Source organism: Sander vitreus, chromosome 20 (assembly GCF_031162955.1).
Source record: "Sander vitreus isolate 19-12246 chromosome 20, sanVit1, whole genome shotgun sequence".
Taxonomy (NCBI): domain Eukaryota; kingdom Metazoa; phylum Chordata; class Actinopteri; order Perciformes; family Percidae; genus Sander; species Sander vitreus.
In genome coordinates this window covers 418955-436406 of record NC_135874.1, presented here as the reverse complement: position 1 = coordinate 436406, position 17452 = coordinate 418955, and the positions used below count along the sequence as shown (strand labels likewise).

Here is a 17452-nt window from a genome sequence, read left to right as displayed (position 1 = left end):
GGTTTTGAGATGTAGGCTTTCTCTGTAATTGCTGGCTTATAAAAAGCATAATAAGCGTGGGGCAGCCAGCCATGGGGGCTACCAATGGCGACCAGTACCTGGTGCCATGGTAACAAAACATTTATCCATAACGCTGCTCTGTGGATGGCGAGGACAAGAGCATTGGCAGCAGGCAAATTAGCCCTAATGGCAGGGAGTGGAGGACGCGAGGGTGCTGGACAGCAGACAGATGGAGAGCTGGTGGGTGCTATGTATGTGTGGGTAGGTGGGTTTAGATTAGGAGGTGGGCAGAATGTGTGTGACTTAATGAGGGAAAAGGTATGATGACAATCTTTCAGACTGTGTTTGTGACCAGTGTGCATAAATGAATGCCTGGGTATCTGTGTATTATTTTGTTCTGTGGGGAATGAAAGGCAGTCTGTTTTTAAGCTTTGATAACAATGGCTTTGCAATAACTAACCAGTGTGTGACAGAATTATATGAATGTGAACAGATAATGCTTTCTGAACAGAATTGTTCCCACTTATTTGTCAACTGATTAATACAATTGGAAAACTCTTATTCCCAGAGTCTATTGTATCTATATCCATCCAGGAAGAATTCCCTAGTCCTGCTTAGAAATTAAATATATAAAGCACTCTTTATATCGTGCCACAATCAATCAGAATTAAAAAAGAGCCGTTCATGGCATGGTTCGCTAGTCACGGGTGAACGAGCTGCATGAAGTCTGATAAATTGATTCAAGAGATGTCACACCTGAGCTGCATTGCGGGTAGTCCAGATCAACGACAGTTCATTTACCAAATAATCGCTGGAATCGCCATTTCCTCGCCTTGCAAATCTCCGTTCATTTCAGTAAACAACAAACTTTGAGCTAGCAAGCTACACGCTGAAAATGTCAAGTTGTGTAGAAAATGTGGATCGCTGTGGAAAAAGTAACGTTACAAAGTGCAAAACACTGGTAAGAGCAAATGAGGTTTAACCATGTATCCAGCTAATTTAAATAGGTCATGTTACTGTATTGTGTGAACAGTTAATTTCCTTTAATATTGTATGTGGTGTTTTCTTTTGCGGAGTGCAAAGGTTCCACCAAAAAAAAAGTTCCTTCCCGAGACAGTGGATTTTTACAGATCCACTGTCACGGCGTCTGCAGCTTAGCGGCGCCCAAGATGATTGTGATTGGTTTAAAGAAATGCAAACAACCCAGAGCATTTATTTCTCCTGTCCCGAAATGTATGTGTTGAGGAGCCAGATGTTCCTCAGCAGCGCTGTGGAGTAAGGTCTGGCAATGCGAGACTACATTGTGGGTAATGTAGACATGAGGTTTTGACATGAAAGATGAATGTTAAATAATAAATAAAAAAGAATAAAAAAGACAATATCCCTGATTTGGCTGCATCTGTCTCGATCCCTTTTTTTGTTTTTAAAAACGGTCTATTGTCAGTCTGACAGTTAAAGGAGTGCACTGCTAAATCGGCAAAGTACTCTTTTAAGAACTGCTGATGACAAAAAAACGTTATGCAGCTACAATAATTGACTAACAATTTAAAGGTCTTTAAAGGTGAAAGGTAAAAATGTATTCTCAATCAAGTCCAAGCAAAGTATGAACTACTAAATCCTCTCTATTTACATACAAACAATTTACACACGTCCACTGTTGCATGTATGTGATATTCATATATGAGGGCTCTTTTATCAATATGGTTTAAAATAATTTACTAGTGTGCTACATTATTTTAGTAGCAAACATGCATTTATTTGAAAATGATGAATGAATATGTGACATATGCTGCAGCCTGTTTTCATATCCCTGTGCTGCTTGATTTGCAGATTACTGAATTCATAAATCAACACTGAAACATTGTAACTGAAGTTATATTAAGGAACTGTATGAGTCAAGGTTATTATAGTTTTGAATTTTCAATTACCATATTGGTAATTGAAAATTCATATTGGCCTGTAGTCTTTTTCAAGACTACAGTTTTTTGAAAAATACATGGTGGAGAACAAATCTTGTTTTAAGAAAATGGTACAGGGAATCGCAAACCTGCCCAGCATGGCACAGAGCAGGAAGTAGGCCAGAGGGGGATTAAATGGCTACTGCACCATTTCCTCCTTCTCCTTGATGCTGTGTGTTCTGTGTACTCTGTGTCTGTGTGTGTGTGTGTGTGTGTGTGTGTGTGTGTGTGTGTGTGTGTGTGTGTGTGTGTGTGTGTGTGTGTGTGTGTCAAAGTGTGTGTCAAAGTGTGTGTCAAAGTGTGTGTGTGTGTGTGTGTGTGTGTGTGTGTGTCAAAGTGTGTGGCGTACCCCTGTGGGGCGCAAGTGACCCCCCGGGAAATGTGATGTGGAACTAATGTTTTGAGGTTGGAATGTTTTTCACAGCAGAACAGTAGTGTTAGTGCTGGGCAGGAAACATTCATATAATATATACAGGTGCTGGTCATATAATTAGAATATCATGAAAAAGTGAAAAAATGATTTATTTCAGTAATTCCATTCAAAAAGTGAAACTTGTATAATGTATACATTCATTCCACACAGACTGATATATTTCAAATGTTTATTTCTTTTAATTTTGATGATTAGAACTGACAACTAATGAAAACCCCAAATTCAGTATCTCAGAAAATTAGAATATTGTGACAAGGTTCAATATTGACAACACCTGGTGCCACACTCTAATCAGCTAATTAACTCAAAACACCTGCAAAGGCCTTTAAATGGTCTCTCAGTCTAGTTCTCTAGGCTACACAATCATGGGGAAGACTGCTGACTTGACAACTGTCCAAAAGACGACCATTGACACCTTGCACAAGGAGGGCAAGACACAAAAGGTCATTGCTAAAGAGGCTGGCTGTTCACAGAGCTCTGTGTCCAAGCACATTAATAGAGAGGTGAAGGGAAGGAAAAGATGTGGTAGAAAAAAGTGTACAAGCAATAGGGATAACCGCACCCTGGAGAGGATTGTGAAACAAAACCCATTCAAAAATGTGGGGGGGATTCACAAAGAGTGGACTGCAGCTGGAGTCAGTGCTTCAAGAACCACCACGCACAGACGTATGCAAGACATGGGTTTCAGCTGACGAGTGTCAAGCCACTCTTGAACAAGACACAGCGTCAGAAGCGTCTCGCCTGGGCTAAAGACAAAAAGGACTGGACTGCTGCTGAGTGGTCCAAAGTTATGTTCTCTGATGAAAATAAATTTTGCATTTCCTTTGGAAATCAAGGTCCCAGAGTCTGGAGGAAGAGAGGAGAGGCACAGAATCCACGTTGCTTTAAGTCAAGTGTAAAGTTTCCACAGTCAGTGATGGTTTGGGGTGCCATGTCATCTGCTGGTGTTGGTCCACTGTGTTTTCTGAGGTCCAGGGTCAACGCAGCCATCTACCAGGAAGTTTTAGAGCACTTCATGCTTCCTGCTGCTGACCAACTTTATGGAGATGCAGATTTCATTTTCCAACAGGACTTGGCACCTGCACACAGTGCCAAAGCTACCAGTACCTGGTTCAAGGACCATGGTATCCCTGCTCTTAATTGGCCAGCAAACTCACCTGACCTTAACCCCATAGAAAATCTATGGGGTATTGTGAAGAGGATGATGCGATGCGCCAGACCCAACAATGCAGAAGAGCTGAAGGCCTCTATCAGTGCAACCTGGGCTCTCATAACACCTGAGCAGTGCCACAGACTGATCGACTCCATGCCACGCCACATTGCTGCAGTAATTCAGGCAAAAGGAGTACTAAGTATTGAGTGCTGTACATGCTCATACTTTTCAGTTGGCCAACATTTATAAAAATCCTTTTTTGTATTGGTCTTAAGTAATATTCTAATTTTCGGAGATACTGAATTTGGGATTTTCATTAATTGTCAGTTATAATCATCACAATTAAAAGAAATGAACATTTGAAATATATCACTCTGTGTGTGATGAATGAATATAATATACACATTTAACTTTTTGAATGGAATTACTGACATAAATCATCTTTTTCATGATATTCTAATTATATGACCAGCACCTGTATAAAATAAACATACATTGTCTTCCTCCAAAGGGGGGAATGGTAGAAAAAGTTTGAGAACCACTGGGTTAAGTCAGGAAAAGAGACCATATTAGATCCCAGGCACCTGAGTCAGAACAGCGGCTATCCGTACGTCTCATAACGTTACCAAAAATCTCCTCCATACCGAAAATCTCCCCCCCCCTTTGTGTTAGCTGTCTTCACAGTTAAATTTAGCCAACAAAAAGTTTAGACATCAAAACGACTGATTAAGGTTACAAAAACGTAAAGGGGGAGATTATTCCAGGCAGCTGGGATATCTTCTGCACAACATCGACCATTGGACTGACAGGCTCTTAATGACATGTAGATTTATCATATGGTTGAATGCCACTGCTTCCATTAATCCCACTTTCAGACACTGCAGCAAACAAGCTCTGATAAGCCCCCTGTATACTACCTGCCCGGCACCAAACAGTACACAGGCAATGTTAAGTCACTAGCTGGTAAAGAATGTGGAACATCTAGCAGCTAAACAGCCAGATATATTTCTCAGAGACAGCATGGACAAATGAGCTGTTTAGCAAGTAATGATCACGCCAGTGCCACATTTCACTCCAACAAACAGTAAACAATGAATCAGGTACCCTACCTCCTTGAGACAGCCCATGAAGTTGTTGCTGACTGGAGATCCAGGCAGGTCAGCGGTGCTGGGACTGCCACCCACATAGAAGAAGTCATCAGAGCCCAACATGGTGTAGTCTTCCTGGGTGTAACCCGTAGTGGTCAGAATCCCATCCACGGATATTGTCACCTGACATTAAGGGATGAATAGTGAATGTAGAAATAAAACGTTTTACTTTACCAGGATAGAAGGTGGCCTAGTTTTCTCACTCACTCACTCACTCAGGTCTGTGTGATTATTAATCTCAGACCTGATGATGTGTTTACATGTGTTTTGGATCAGAGAGAACAGATAGTAATTCTGACAGCCCATCATTTTCTTTATTTTTTATGTACGTCAGTAGATGCTAATTGTGGGAGTTGAAACTGTTGATAGGTATGAAGGGTTAGTAAAATGTCAACGGAAAGATGAAAACTGGGTGAATTTAGTTCCAGACACTGACACTAAGGCCTAGTCCACATGTACAAAGGGATTTTTTTCTTTCACACGCAAAAAGCCTTTTATGTCACTGAAAACAGAGCTTTTGGATTCCAGCCAGGGTGAAGATTTTTAGAAATGTTGTTTTGGTTTTGTAGTGTAGACAAGCAAAACGGAGATTGGGACTTGTAACGTCAGAGTGTGAGGTGACATTTTTTGCAATGGAGGACATGGCCAAAATAGTGCTGATGACAGGCTTGCTAGTAGGACTTCTTACATGTTTACACATAAATGTACAGTTACTCTTCCATTGTGTTGTGGAACAGAGGCATCAGAATGCGCTACGGACGTCACTGCTACATAATCCAACACTGACACTACAAAGCCAACGTCTTTGTCTTCTCCGGGAACAGCATTTTTTCAGGCTTCTGATTAGCATCTTCTTCTTCTTTGCGTGACAAGGGTTATATTGCTCCTGATTATGTATGCTCTTGACAGTGCTTCAATTGTGTTTTTGCATTCTCATATGGGTGGAGACTTTTCTTAAAGGTCCGATGGCATGAAAATTTCACTTTATGAGGTTTTTAGACATTAATATGAGTTCCCCCAGCCTGCCTATGAAATGCTTCAGATGTAAAGTTATTTCCTGTCAAAGTGGCACCAAAATGAATGGCAGTCAATGGGATGCTAACGGCGGGTGATGGCTTGATAGCAACAAAATGGCTCCATAGGAGCTACGCTTTGCAGAAGCTGGCTTACCCCCTTGTTGCAAACAAGCAAAGTGGCAGTTGGTCAAGGCCATACCCCCACCCTCCACCTTGCCCTTCAATAGCATTTAAAGCTATAGACACAGAAATGGCACATCCTAAGGAAAGCTCATTGTGGGACTGGCTCTAGTGGCTGTAATTCTGCACCAAGGCTGAATTTCAGGAAAGAGACTTCAGATCCAGCATTAGGGGACCACTAAGGCCTATATAAAAGCATCCAAAGAGCAGCATGTCATAGGACCTTTAACACTGCTTGTGTGGGTGGGATTTTTCTGAGAATGGAGGAAAAAAAAAAACTTTTCAAAGTGACCCGCGTACATGTGGACTAGGCCTAACAAACTGATTTTCATCTTCATGTAGTACTCATAATGCACAAGTGTGGTTTGCATTTTTTAATCTCCTTTTGTGTTTTAAATATGTGAGGGAGGAAAGAAACTAATACATATAACATAAAAGTAACATGCAGGAGCTGAAAAAAAACAAATCAAAGGAGGGGAGGGAGGATTTAGTATGACACCACACAAAATTCAATGCAAACATGAAGGACACAGAATGGCAGCTTTTTATTGGAAGTGAAAGTCGTACCAGCAGAGGTGGAAATTAACTAAGTATATTCATTCAAGTACTGTACTTTACTACAATATTCAGGTACTTGTACTGTACATGAGTATTTCATGTTATGCTTCTATATATTTCTTCACTACTACATGTATTTAACCAGTTACGCTACAAAAACATAATATGATTAATTTATAAAATATGAAACATTGTTATAGCTCAAACTACCCTAGTACTCTATGTAATTGCAGTAAAGAGTACAAATTTGCCCAATCTAACCTCAACTTAAAAAATGTTTTTCACATATTGCAACAGTAATAATTAAAGCTCGCATTTAAGTAATAATTCTCATTTTTATTCCCAAATATACATATTTGGTGCTGGTAATTTGTGGTAAGTGCATGTACACAGAAAAAAGTATTTTGAGCCATGGTAGAATAGGTAGTTATCCAGTGTTCTACTGCAATGTGGGTTGCCTCATATTTTCACTTGTTCAGGAGTGTGAATGAAAATGAGAGTCTGGTGTAAGGACGATTCAGTCCATTTCAGAACATACAATAGTGCACAGGACACAATTGTCTGAGTTCCAGTGTGAATTTTGTCTTTGTCTTTGTCTTTAATATGAGTTTGGCAGTGTCCACAATATCATCACCAAAAACATTTAACAGGAAAATCTGAAATCTGGAAGCAGATTTAGTAAAACCCCAGAGAAACAAAAGTTGTGTGACAAAAAAAGAGGAAGAAAAAAGCAGAAAAGCAACACTGGATGAACCAGGTGAATAATAGAAGGACAGGAAAAGTGAAGCCAACAATGAAAGCTACAAAATCCATTCTTTTTTTGGGAATGGTATCTTGATGTACGGAAGTCCAAAAAGAGAAAGGAGAGAAGTACACAGCAAACCAAAAAATGACAATAAAAATTATATCTACCATAAGATGGAGTATGTTTACCATAGCGCGTCCCATGCTTTTTTGCTTGCAGAAAGGTGGGGTAGGTAAGAAATGAATGTAGTGGGTTTATTAATACATTGAAGTACTGTATATCAAATGAAAAACAAAAAAGTTGAATGAAAAGTTAGGGAGTTAGTACACACACTAGTGAACAATGGTTCATTTTATTCCTTCAGTCACTACTTACTTACAGACCATGGTAGAGGTTAACAGGTGGAAACAGGTGGAAACAGGTTTAACGGATGGGAAAAGAAATCAGGGCAAATTTGGCCTTTGTTTCAAAAGAGCATCCAAAGGTAAAGATGTGATGTCCATCTTACCGAAGTTCAAACATTTGTGGTGACTTTCTCAAAAGCGTGTCTGTTGTAGAGAACTCCCAGGCTGACCAAGGCATCAATATATTTCATGGATTCGTACCGGGTGAAATAAATGTAACTGTGTTTTGTCCACTACAATCTGAAAATGTTGGAAAGCTGCTCTTTTTGAAAAAAAACTGGCCGCTACAGTGCAGCATTTAACTCACATATGAGTGAAAATCAGAGTATGTAAATGTCAACAAGTATTTGGGCACACCTGGAATGGCAAAATACAGATTTTACCAATCCATTATACAATCTTTACACTGTTGATCTTTGAAGGAATGGGCTGAAGAGTCCAAAATGAAGGAACCTTAGTGGCAGTTAGCAAGCTAACTGACAGTTAGCAAGCCAGCAAGCTTAGCAGGCTGTTGTTGCTGGCTAACAGCATGTTACTGGCTAGCTACCATGTTACAACTTAACTGCTATACTTTACCATCACAACACATTCTCACTCTCACATTGCGTAAAATTCGGACGCTTGGTCATGTGCGTTTGGCGTCTGTTATTCACACTAAAAGTCCCCTTTAGCGTCAGGACTCTTGGCGTCACTTTTTACGCTCTGGGTTGGGATGTACTGACTGACAAGTGGCACAAGAACGGGACAGGTTTAAGAAAAGATCGTGGCTGGGGTTATAAAATGTGCATATCTGTGACACATGGTACAAGAACGGACCAGTTAAGTTTAGGAAAAGATGGTGGGTGGGGTTATAAAATGTATGTTTCTGTGACACGCGGGACAAGAATGGGACACAAACCCCAGTCTCCTTGGTGAAAGTCCTGTGTTGTTTGACCCGTCCACCCCCCCAACCAATCTCCTTATGCAGCATTTCGGTCTTTCATACTACTCGCTACCGTTGTTGCTCTTAATACTACGCCATCTTACAGTGCCACGGTTGCGCTGTTGTTCTGCCTGGTGCGTTCCATACATATGCTGAAGGGGGCTTTTCGCGTCGTATCCGACACTGAAAGCCACTGCCCAAGCATCCATATTTTTTTAGATGGGAGTGAGAACGGGTTGATCATCAATACCAAGCTTTAAGAAAGCTTTACACATCCAGCTCTGTGCCTTACCTGCCGGAGGTTGCGGGTCACTTTGACATCATGCCACGAGTTGTCATTGAACTTCCCATTGACTGGCTCCACAATGGCCTCAAAGGCTCCGGAGCCCAGGTTGATAACGAGGGAGACAGCGCCGTCCTTCAGTGCCAGGTTGACATAGTCAGCTGACTTGCCGGTATGAAGGATAAGGCCGTTGCGCTGCCACGTCTTGAAGGAGAGCGTAATCTCGTCGCTGCTGCTCTGGATGGGGTTCTGGGAAAGATCGTAGCAGAAGTACTCCGAGCCGCGGAAAGTGGCCACATTCTCTTCCCTCGCTGTGGTGAAAAGAAAAAAAGAGGAAAGGTGTTGGGAACATAGTATTTTCAGTCATCAGACATCATGACAGATTCAAATTAGGCCCAAGACCTACTATATGTATTATGTTTATTTATTGAACAGTACAGTAATAAATAAATAGCTGTTTGGATTTCAATATTTTCCTCAGCATTATGGCTTCAAATAAATGCAGAAAAAGATCTTCTTCTTCTTGAATGGTTTTGGTGAAGGTCCAGGTTAAGACTTAAATGCTGTTGAGTCTTTGAGGGCAAGTCCAAGTCAAGTCTTTATAAAACAATTGCAAGTCAGTAGCCTAAGTCTTTTAGGTCTGTGAAAGTTTCATTATTAAAACAACATGGCATTTAAACATGTTTCTATTTTTTTACATAATCATTTAATTCAACAGTCCTAATAATTATAAGATCAAGGTGTGTGGCAATTTTTATCGTTCCTGATTTTTCCGGTTCAAAAATTACTTGGTGGACATTAAAAGAGAAAAAACAGGTTTGTGAGTTTAAATAAGACCACTTATTATTAAAAATAAACATTAATCAAGTAATAATCACCATACTATTTAAGGCATTTCTGACAAATACAAATAAACAGCCACACTGTCCACAAAAGAGCCTTCAGAAATATTCAACACGTGACAGAGAGGAATGCAGTCAATGGGAGAAGTAAAAGGAGCCGCAGATACAGTAGCTATCATCTTACAACATCAAAGGCCTAATCTTGTGAGAGAAATTGCCATTATTCTGTCAAAAAGCCGGCTTGTGACACAGTGGTAATGCTTGTGATGAGACAGAGAGAAGCAGAGATGGGAGGGACGCCACAGAGAAAAGCCAGGATAGGGTGCACTGACTGTATTTGTGATCCTATTAAAAGAAATACAGGAAAGAAACAGTGATGTGCTGAAATGGGCCCAGCAGAGCTAAGGGATAACACAGAAAAATGGACCGGTCAGGAGTGGTTATCTGTGAGATCATCTTTAATTAACTCACTGTGGTTTAAGCAAAAATACTAGATTGTGGGCTCAGTCACAACACAGCAATCTATCAGCCACCAAGATACTACAATGTGCTTCCATGTGCTCTGCAACAAGCCCCATGCCCACCCACCACCCCACGCTGAACAAGACTACATTGAAACCTAGTATATGGCTGGATCGTGTATGGTAAATCAGCTGAATTGTGGCCATTGTAGCATATTACATTACATGGTTAAGCTACGTTCAAGTCAAATAATTGAGGACTGCTTTCATCTAATAAATTCAACAATATAATAATGCTATTTTGAAAAATGTGTTGTATCTGGATTTCTAATATGAAGTGTTATTGTCGTATTTCATTCACATATTCATATATTATTTCTGCAAGACCCAGTAAGTCAACCTCATGCATTCAGCTTGCCCTGTTTTTTCTTGTTGTTACTCACATTACAAATGAGGAAACATACCTCTTTAAAAGTATGACATAGGCCAAAGTTAGAGACTAGTGGTCTAATTCTAAAACTGAGGTCATTTGCCCTTAGCTCATCAGCTGTATATAAATGTATCTCAGAAACCAGAGCTCACCCAAACTCTCTTGGGAGACCTTCATCATTCCTTTTAACAACACCCCTAAAATCTTATCTCACTGATGGTACGACAATTTGACATTTCAGTTGGTCTTCCTCCCAAAACACCTCCAATGATAGGACAATGATCAATTATTAATTAATAGGAATGTTTTTTTTACAAAGTGCTCTTCCAGACCTTTTCAAATTAGCTGTTTAATACATTATAAACTGGGAAATACACTTAGTGAATAAACTGTGTCCACATTGGCTGCACAGTTGGGGGGTGTTGGGGGAGTACCAGCTGTATGGTCAGATGTACTATACGTACTGCAGCTATTGTGCTTTTTTTTCAAGAGAGGATAATTATGTCCTTATTGAACCTAATTAAGAAAAATACGTCTAAAGTCTTGAGCCTCTGGGTAGGTGTTTCCTTTGGCATTAGTTGAGTAACAACTGAGAGTGGGTGTTGCGAAGTGACACACTGTCAACTTCAGTGGTGCAGTACTGGCTAGAGAAGGACAATCAGTAACTGCATAGCCAGTGTTGGGGAGTAACAGAATACATGTACTGGCATTACGTATTCAGAATACAAATTATGAATAACTTTATTCCGTTATAGTTACAATTTAAATAGTTGGTATTTAGAATACAGTTACATTGCTGAAATCAATGGATTACATGACGATACTAATCTGTTTCACAAGTTTATTCACTCTCTGAATAAATTAAGGCAACTCCATGCATTTCCCATGAGCTATTTGCCTGATCACTGATAGAGGTAGAGATGGAGCCGGAACTAAAGAAAGAACAGGGAGAACGAAATATAACTGTGCAGTGCAACCTCTGCTTGCCAGTAACCAACCTCCTTTCAGCGTCCAAATTACTCCACCTCCAACCTGAAGAAGTATCTTAAAGTAAGCCAGTATCTTTAATTAGCCAGGGGTAGGTGTCTGCTGTAGTTTTACTGGTCACCTTGCTATTTTATAGTTGACGTGCGACTTTACATTCTCCTACTTGCTGATTTACTAGCCCCAGAGCCGTTGAAAGACTGACTAGCCCCGTTTGACATGCTAGCTAACGTTAGCTAAAATTAGCTTGTGGTAGCTTAGATTTTTGTAGTATGTAGTTCGGGACTACAAATACAAAAATCTATCTGCTTGTTCAGGTACACATTCAGCCAGTTGGAACAGAAGAACACACCAGAATAGGCCTGTTTAGTAAGCTGTATGTGATGGCCGCATTCCCACATTTATAAAATGCAATTCAATGTGGAAGTAATCCAAGTATTCAGAATACGTTACTCAGATTGAGTAACATAACGGAATACGTTACAAATTACATTTGTGGGCATGTATTCTGTAATGGAATACGTTTTGAAAGTATCCTTCCCAACTCGTTATCAACAGGGCTTTAAATTGACACCAACTCGCCAAATGCGAGTAAAAATGAACTTTGGCGGGCAACATTGTAAAGTTACTAGCCAATTTGGCTGGGTATGAAGAAGCAAATAAAGCTGTGTCTGGTTGAATCGCCCGGCTACAGACAAGGGCGGACTGACCATCTGGCCGGTGGGCCGACGTGCTTTTTGGGCCGACCACCGACACTTTTTTTTAAATTATATTTTATTTTGTCCGGCCCATGAACCGGCCCATAAAAGTGTAGGACTAGATCAGCGGCCCACTGGTTTTTCAGTTGACACTGGGCTGGCCCAAAACACTTAAGTCAAAAATATCACATAGGCTAGGTTTTTCCATACACCCCCTACTTTCACAATGAAATGGACTAGTCCGTAATGGTGTGCGGCGCGAAAGATAAACACACAGTCAGTGACAGGAGAACTGGGAAGTACACAAACAGATAGGAAGCAAGACGAGTCTAAACACAAAAATGAAACAAAGGTGCAAGAAACCGGCCCTTCAGGCAGACGCTGCCAAATGTGTCAAATTGACAGACATGTCTTCGGCAGTAGCAGGACCTTCAACAGCTCCCGTGGCTGATGATAGTGGTGGTGGTGTCGGTGTCGGCGGCAGTGGCATGTAGAGTGAGGAAGAGGCTCAAGAGGAAAGGGACAGAGATGAGGGAGTGAGGCTAGAACCTGCGGTAAGCAGAACTCCCCTTAAAACACTTCGCCCCTTGATAAAACTGAGCCAAAAACAAGTGGTGGACAAACTGTTGATGATAACACTACAACAATAAAAGAAGTAGGCATGCTATACTGTATGATTGCATTAGTTTGGCTATATTAGCCTACCTTTCATTCATCAAAGTAGCCTACATCTTAATAATAAGCAAAACACCACCTTAAGGTTCATCAAACCTTAAGCGTGTGCATTTGTGTCCTTAAAGTAGCCTAGATATATATATAAATATATATATATATATATATATATATATATATATATATATATATGCTATACAGTCAGGTCCATAAATATTGGGACATCGACACAATTCTAATCTTTTTGGCTCTATACACCACCACAATGGAGTTGAAATGAAACGAACAAGATGTGCTTTAACTGCAGACTCTCAGCTTTAATTTGAGGGTATTTACATCCAAATCAGGTGAACGGTGTAGGAATTACAACAGTTTGTATATGTGCCTCCCACTTTTTAAGGGACCAAAAGTAATGGGACAGTTGGCTGCTCAGCTGTTCCATGGCCAGGTGTGTGTTATTCCTCATTATCCCATTTACAAGGAGCAGATAAAAGGTCAGAGTTCATTTCAAGTGTGCTATTTGCATTTGGAATCTGTTGCTGTCAACTCTCAATATGAGATCCAAAGAGCTGTCACTATCAGTGAAGCAAGCCATCATTAGGCTGAAAAATCTAAACAAACCCATCAGAGAGATAGCAAAAACATTAGGTGTGGCCAAATCAACTGTTTGGAACATTCTTAAAAAGAAAGAACGCACCGGTGAGCTCAGCAACACCAAAAGACCCGGAAGACCACGGAAAACAACTGTGGTGGATGACCAAAGAATACTTTCCCTGGTGAAGAAAACACCCTTCACAACAGTTGGCCAGATCAAGAACACTCTCCAGGAGGTAGGTGTATGTGTGTCAAAGTCAACAATCAAGAAGACTTCACCAGAGTGAATACAGAGGGTTCACTACAAGATGTAAACCATTGGGTGAGCCTCAAAAACAGGAAGGCCAGATTAGAGTTTGCCAAACAACATCTAAAAAAGCCTTCACATTTCTGGAACAACATCCTATGGACAGATGAGACAAAGATCAACTTGTACCAGAGTGATGGGAAGAGAAGAGTATGGAGAAGGAAAGGAACTGCTCATGATCCAAAGCATACCACCTCATCAGTGAAGTATGGTGGTGGTAGTGTCATGGCGTGGGCATGTATGGCTGCCAATGGAACTGGTTCTCTTGTATTTATTGATGATGTGACTGCTGACAAAAGCAGCAGGATGAATTCTGAAGTGTTTCGGGCAATATTATCTGCTCATATTCAGCCAAATGCTTCAGAACTCATTGGACGGCGCTTCACAGTGCAGATGGACAATGACCCGAAGCATACTGCGAAAAGCAACCCAAGAGTTTTTTAAGGGAAAGAAGTGGAATGTTATGCAATGGCCAAGTCAATCACCTGACCTGAATCCGATTGAGCATGCATTTCACTTGCTGAAGACAAAACTGAAGGGAAAATGCCCCAAGAACAAGAAGGAACTGAAGACAGTTGCAGTAGAGGCCTGGCAGAGCATCACCAGGGATGAAACCCAGCGTCTGGTGATGTCTATGCGTTCCAGACTTCAGGCTGTAATTGATTGCAAAGGATTTGCAACCAAGTATTAAAAAGTGAAAGTTTGATTTATGATTGTTAATCTGTCCCATTATTTTTGGTCCCTTAAAAAGTGGGAGGCACATATACAAACTGTTGTAATTCCTACACTGTTCACCTGATTTGGATGTAAATACCCTCAAATTAAAGCTGAAAGTCTGCAGTTAAAGCACATCTTGTTCGTTTCATTTCAACTCCATTGTGGTGGTGTATAGAGCCAAAAATATTAGAATTGTGTCGATGTCCCAATATTTATGGACCTGACTGTATATATATAGCTTGTTTTCTAATTCATGAGGAGTAAACCGTTTTATTGTATCAATAAATGGCACTTTTTTGAAGTATTTAATTTGTCAACTCTCACTGATTCTTACTTACTCATTACATGGCGTTAGTAGTTTTAAGGAGTAGGAGTTGGTATACATATTCAGGGGAGCGCAAGGACGGGTGGTATTTGTGATCTTATGTGGTGGGCCGGTCTGGACCAAAATGCCAGGGCTGATTTTTGGTCCCAGTCCACCCCTGGCTACATAAATTATGGTATGGTATATTATTGGTCTGTTTATCTAAAAGATATTTTGGTTTTAAGATTATTTTTTGTATGTCTGGCTCGGAAACATAATCTTTATTTGGCAATAGTGCTTGTAGTAGGCCTACTAACCCTACATTTCCCATGAACACAATATCGTGACGTGTCATACAACGGTTGGCTACATGTCTAGATTGTGAGGTATCGACTACGAGCTACGCTTAAATAGAGAAGACGAACTGAACAGCGCGAAACAAATCAGAGGAGCTGAAATTAAAAGTTAGTAAGGAAAAAACGAACATGTGGCTAGTAGAAAATCTGATTGGTTGGTAACTTTAAAAACCTACTAGTCATGTTGGCTGAAGATCAAAAAAGTAAAATTAAAGCCCTGGTTATCAACCATTCATAATAAACTGTCTATCTCTTTACATCATTTAACATTTACAAACATCTTGCTGTTAAGTGCTACATTCATAAAGTAGTTATGTGTTTGTCCTACATTACAGAAAAGATCAATTTTAGCTAGAAGAGTTGGGGTTTGATAGCATCGAATCTAAATCCAGAATTAAATTTGCGAATCAGAATCTTTTCAAATTTTTAATCAAATCTAATCTGGACAATCTAATCTAAATTGACCAACTCAAAGATTCAATCTAGACCTTTAATCCCCTTTTGGCAACAAGACAGAATGTTTACGCTATTACTTTCAGATGTGGCTAAATGACCACCTACTCTACATAAGTAGTCATGTGTCCTAAGCACTCAGAGTAACATGCAGAGTGCATAAATCACAGGGTAAGCTACTGTTGTCTGGCCCCTGGAAGGTTCAAACCAGTAAGCAGTCTGTTAATATCAGTTTGGCTGTTAAAATTGAAGTAATAAATATAACAGCACCACCATTGTCAGACAGGCGAAATAATCCAAACCCACTGAACAAGATATGGTGTGGCTGCAGAAAAAAATTGTCTTCCCAAAGTAACATTTTCCAGTTTCCTCTCATCTACATTTTGGGCTAGCAAAGTCAAACTGCATCTTGTCTCCAGCATGGCCCCCCTAAGATGAGAGAACATTCCTACCTCTCTCTTCATCTACAACCCACTGCAAGGAAAAACATTGCTTAATCTGTGTGCCAGTGGAACCATGCTAGTTCATCCATTAGGGAGTTTACCTCCAGGGCTGGTATAAGAAGAACACTGTACTGCTTCAGATGGCAACACACATGCAAAAGAAAAGCTGAGGAATGGCAGAAGTTTACTAGAAAAATAAATCAATATTGGCAGGTTTCAAATGATTTTTTTATGCTGTATAAACACCCGGATCCAAACATACAATATATGACTATAATACTTATGTTTTATATGATAGTGGTGATATACAGAAACGCCAGATTACAGCCACCCAAAGAGACAGTCATAGCCGTTTTGCTGAAATATGGAATGGTAATGAATTGAGAATGAATAGAAATTCTTTATGACTGAAATGAGGATGATGTGAGGAGACTGTTATCAGCCCATAATGGTTTTAATGGCATCCACACGTCATTCCATTTGGAGCCTGTATTTGATGAATGAGCTTGGATAAGTCCTGCAAGAGGTCATACATAAAAATGTCACAAGGAGAAGTGGCATCAGGAAAAGTTATGGCCACAGTAAATCTCTCTTATATTTGTAAGGTAAGTGGACGCTGTATGTTCCAGGTGGCAAAGATCGGAATTTGTGCCTTTTTCTCCAGCTTTTCAGCAAAATCTGCTATTAAATATGACAGTATATTCTCTGTAAAACTGAGCTTCTGGTTTGGTTAATCAGTTTCCAGAACATTCCCAGAGGGTCTTTACACAGTGTTCTGTCAGTGCAACACGTCCTCATACCTGAACAACAGAATAGGTTGATTGTTAATGACTCCCACACAACAACGGTGATCATTTTAAACACGTGACCGTAACACTGTTCAATTTTACCTAATGTTTGCAGTTTTAAAAACGTACTTACATCGTGAAATGGAACTTAGTGTTTCCCATACATAGGTTCTACTTCCAGATAGATGAAATCCGAATTACATTTCTTTTCCAATCAACAATGTGTTTTTATAGTGCACACAAACCAGCGGCCTCCAGCACCTCCCCCTCGTGAAGTTGCGCGCCGTAGAAGCATGTTGCTTGTGGTTTCCCATGGGATTTACTTTACTGATAAACCGTAGAAACACTGCGGCCACACCGCTGTGAAAGCGCCATAAACTTCATTTATTAGAGTCTGGTTATTCACCCTAACCGCGGCAGTGTGTTCCACTTGAACTGATCTACATTTGGAGTTAACTGGAACTTACCAGAGCTAACCGCTAACCGGAGCTAATCCTTGCTAACAGAGCCTTGAGTTCTCGTTCTCTCTGTGCCCATACCCATCAACTGTAACGGTATTTATGCACTCAAGCCCCTATACAGTGCTGCTCATGAGTATAGGAA

General features: G+C 40.3%; 1 protein-coding gene across 1 annotated transcript in view; it reads right to left on the bottom strand.

Moving 5' to 3' along the window:
• Positions 1-17452, bottom strand: part of nrxn3a (neurexin 3a) — a 240667-nt gene that overhangs the window by 109268 nt on the left and 113947 nt on the right. The window contains exons 6-8 of the mRNA XM_078277724.1: positions 8810-9111; positions 7359-7403; positions 4654-4815 (exon numbers count right to left, since the gene is read on the bottom strand). Of these exons, the coding sequence (XP_078133850.1) occupies positions 4654-4815; positions 7359-7403; positions 8810-9111 (509 nt within the window). The remainder of the gene's footprint in view (positions 1-4653; positions 4816-7358; positions 7404-8809; positions 9112-17452) is intronic.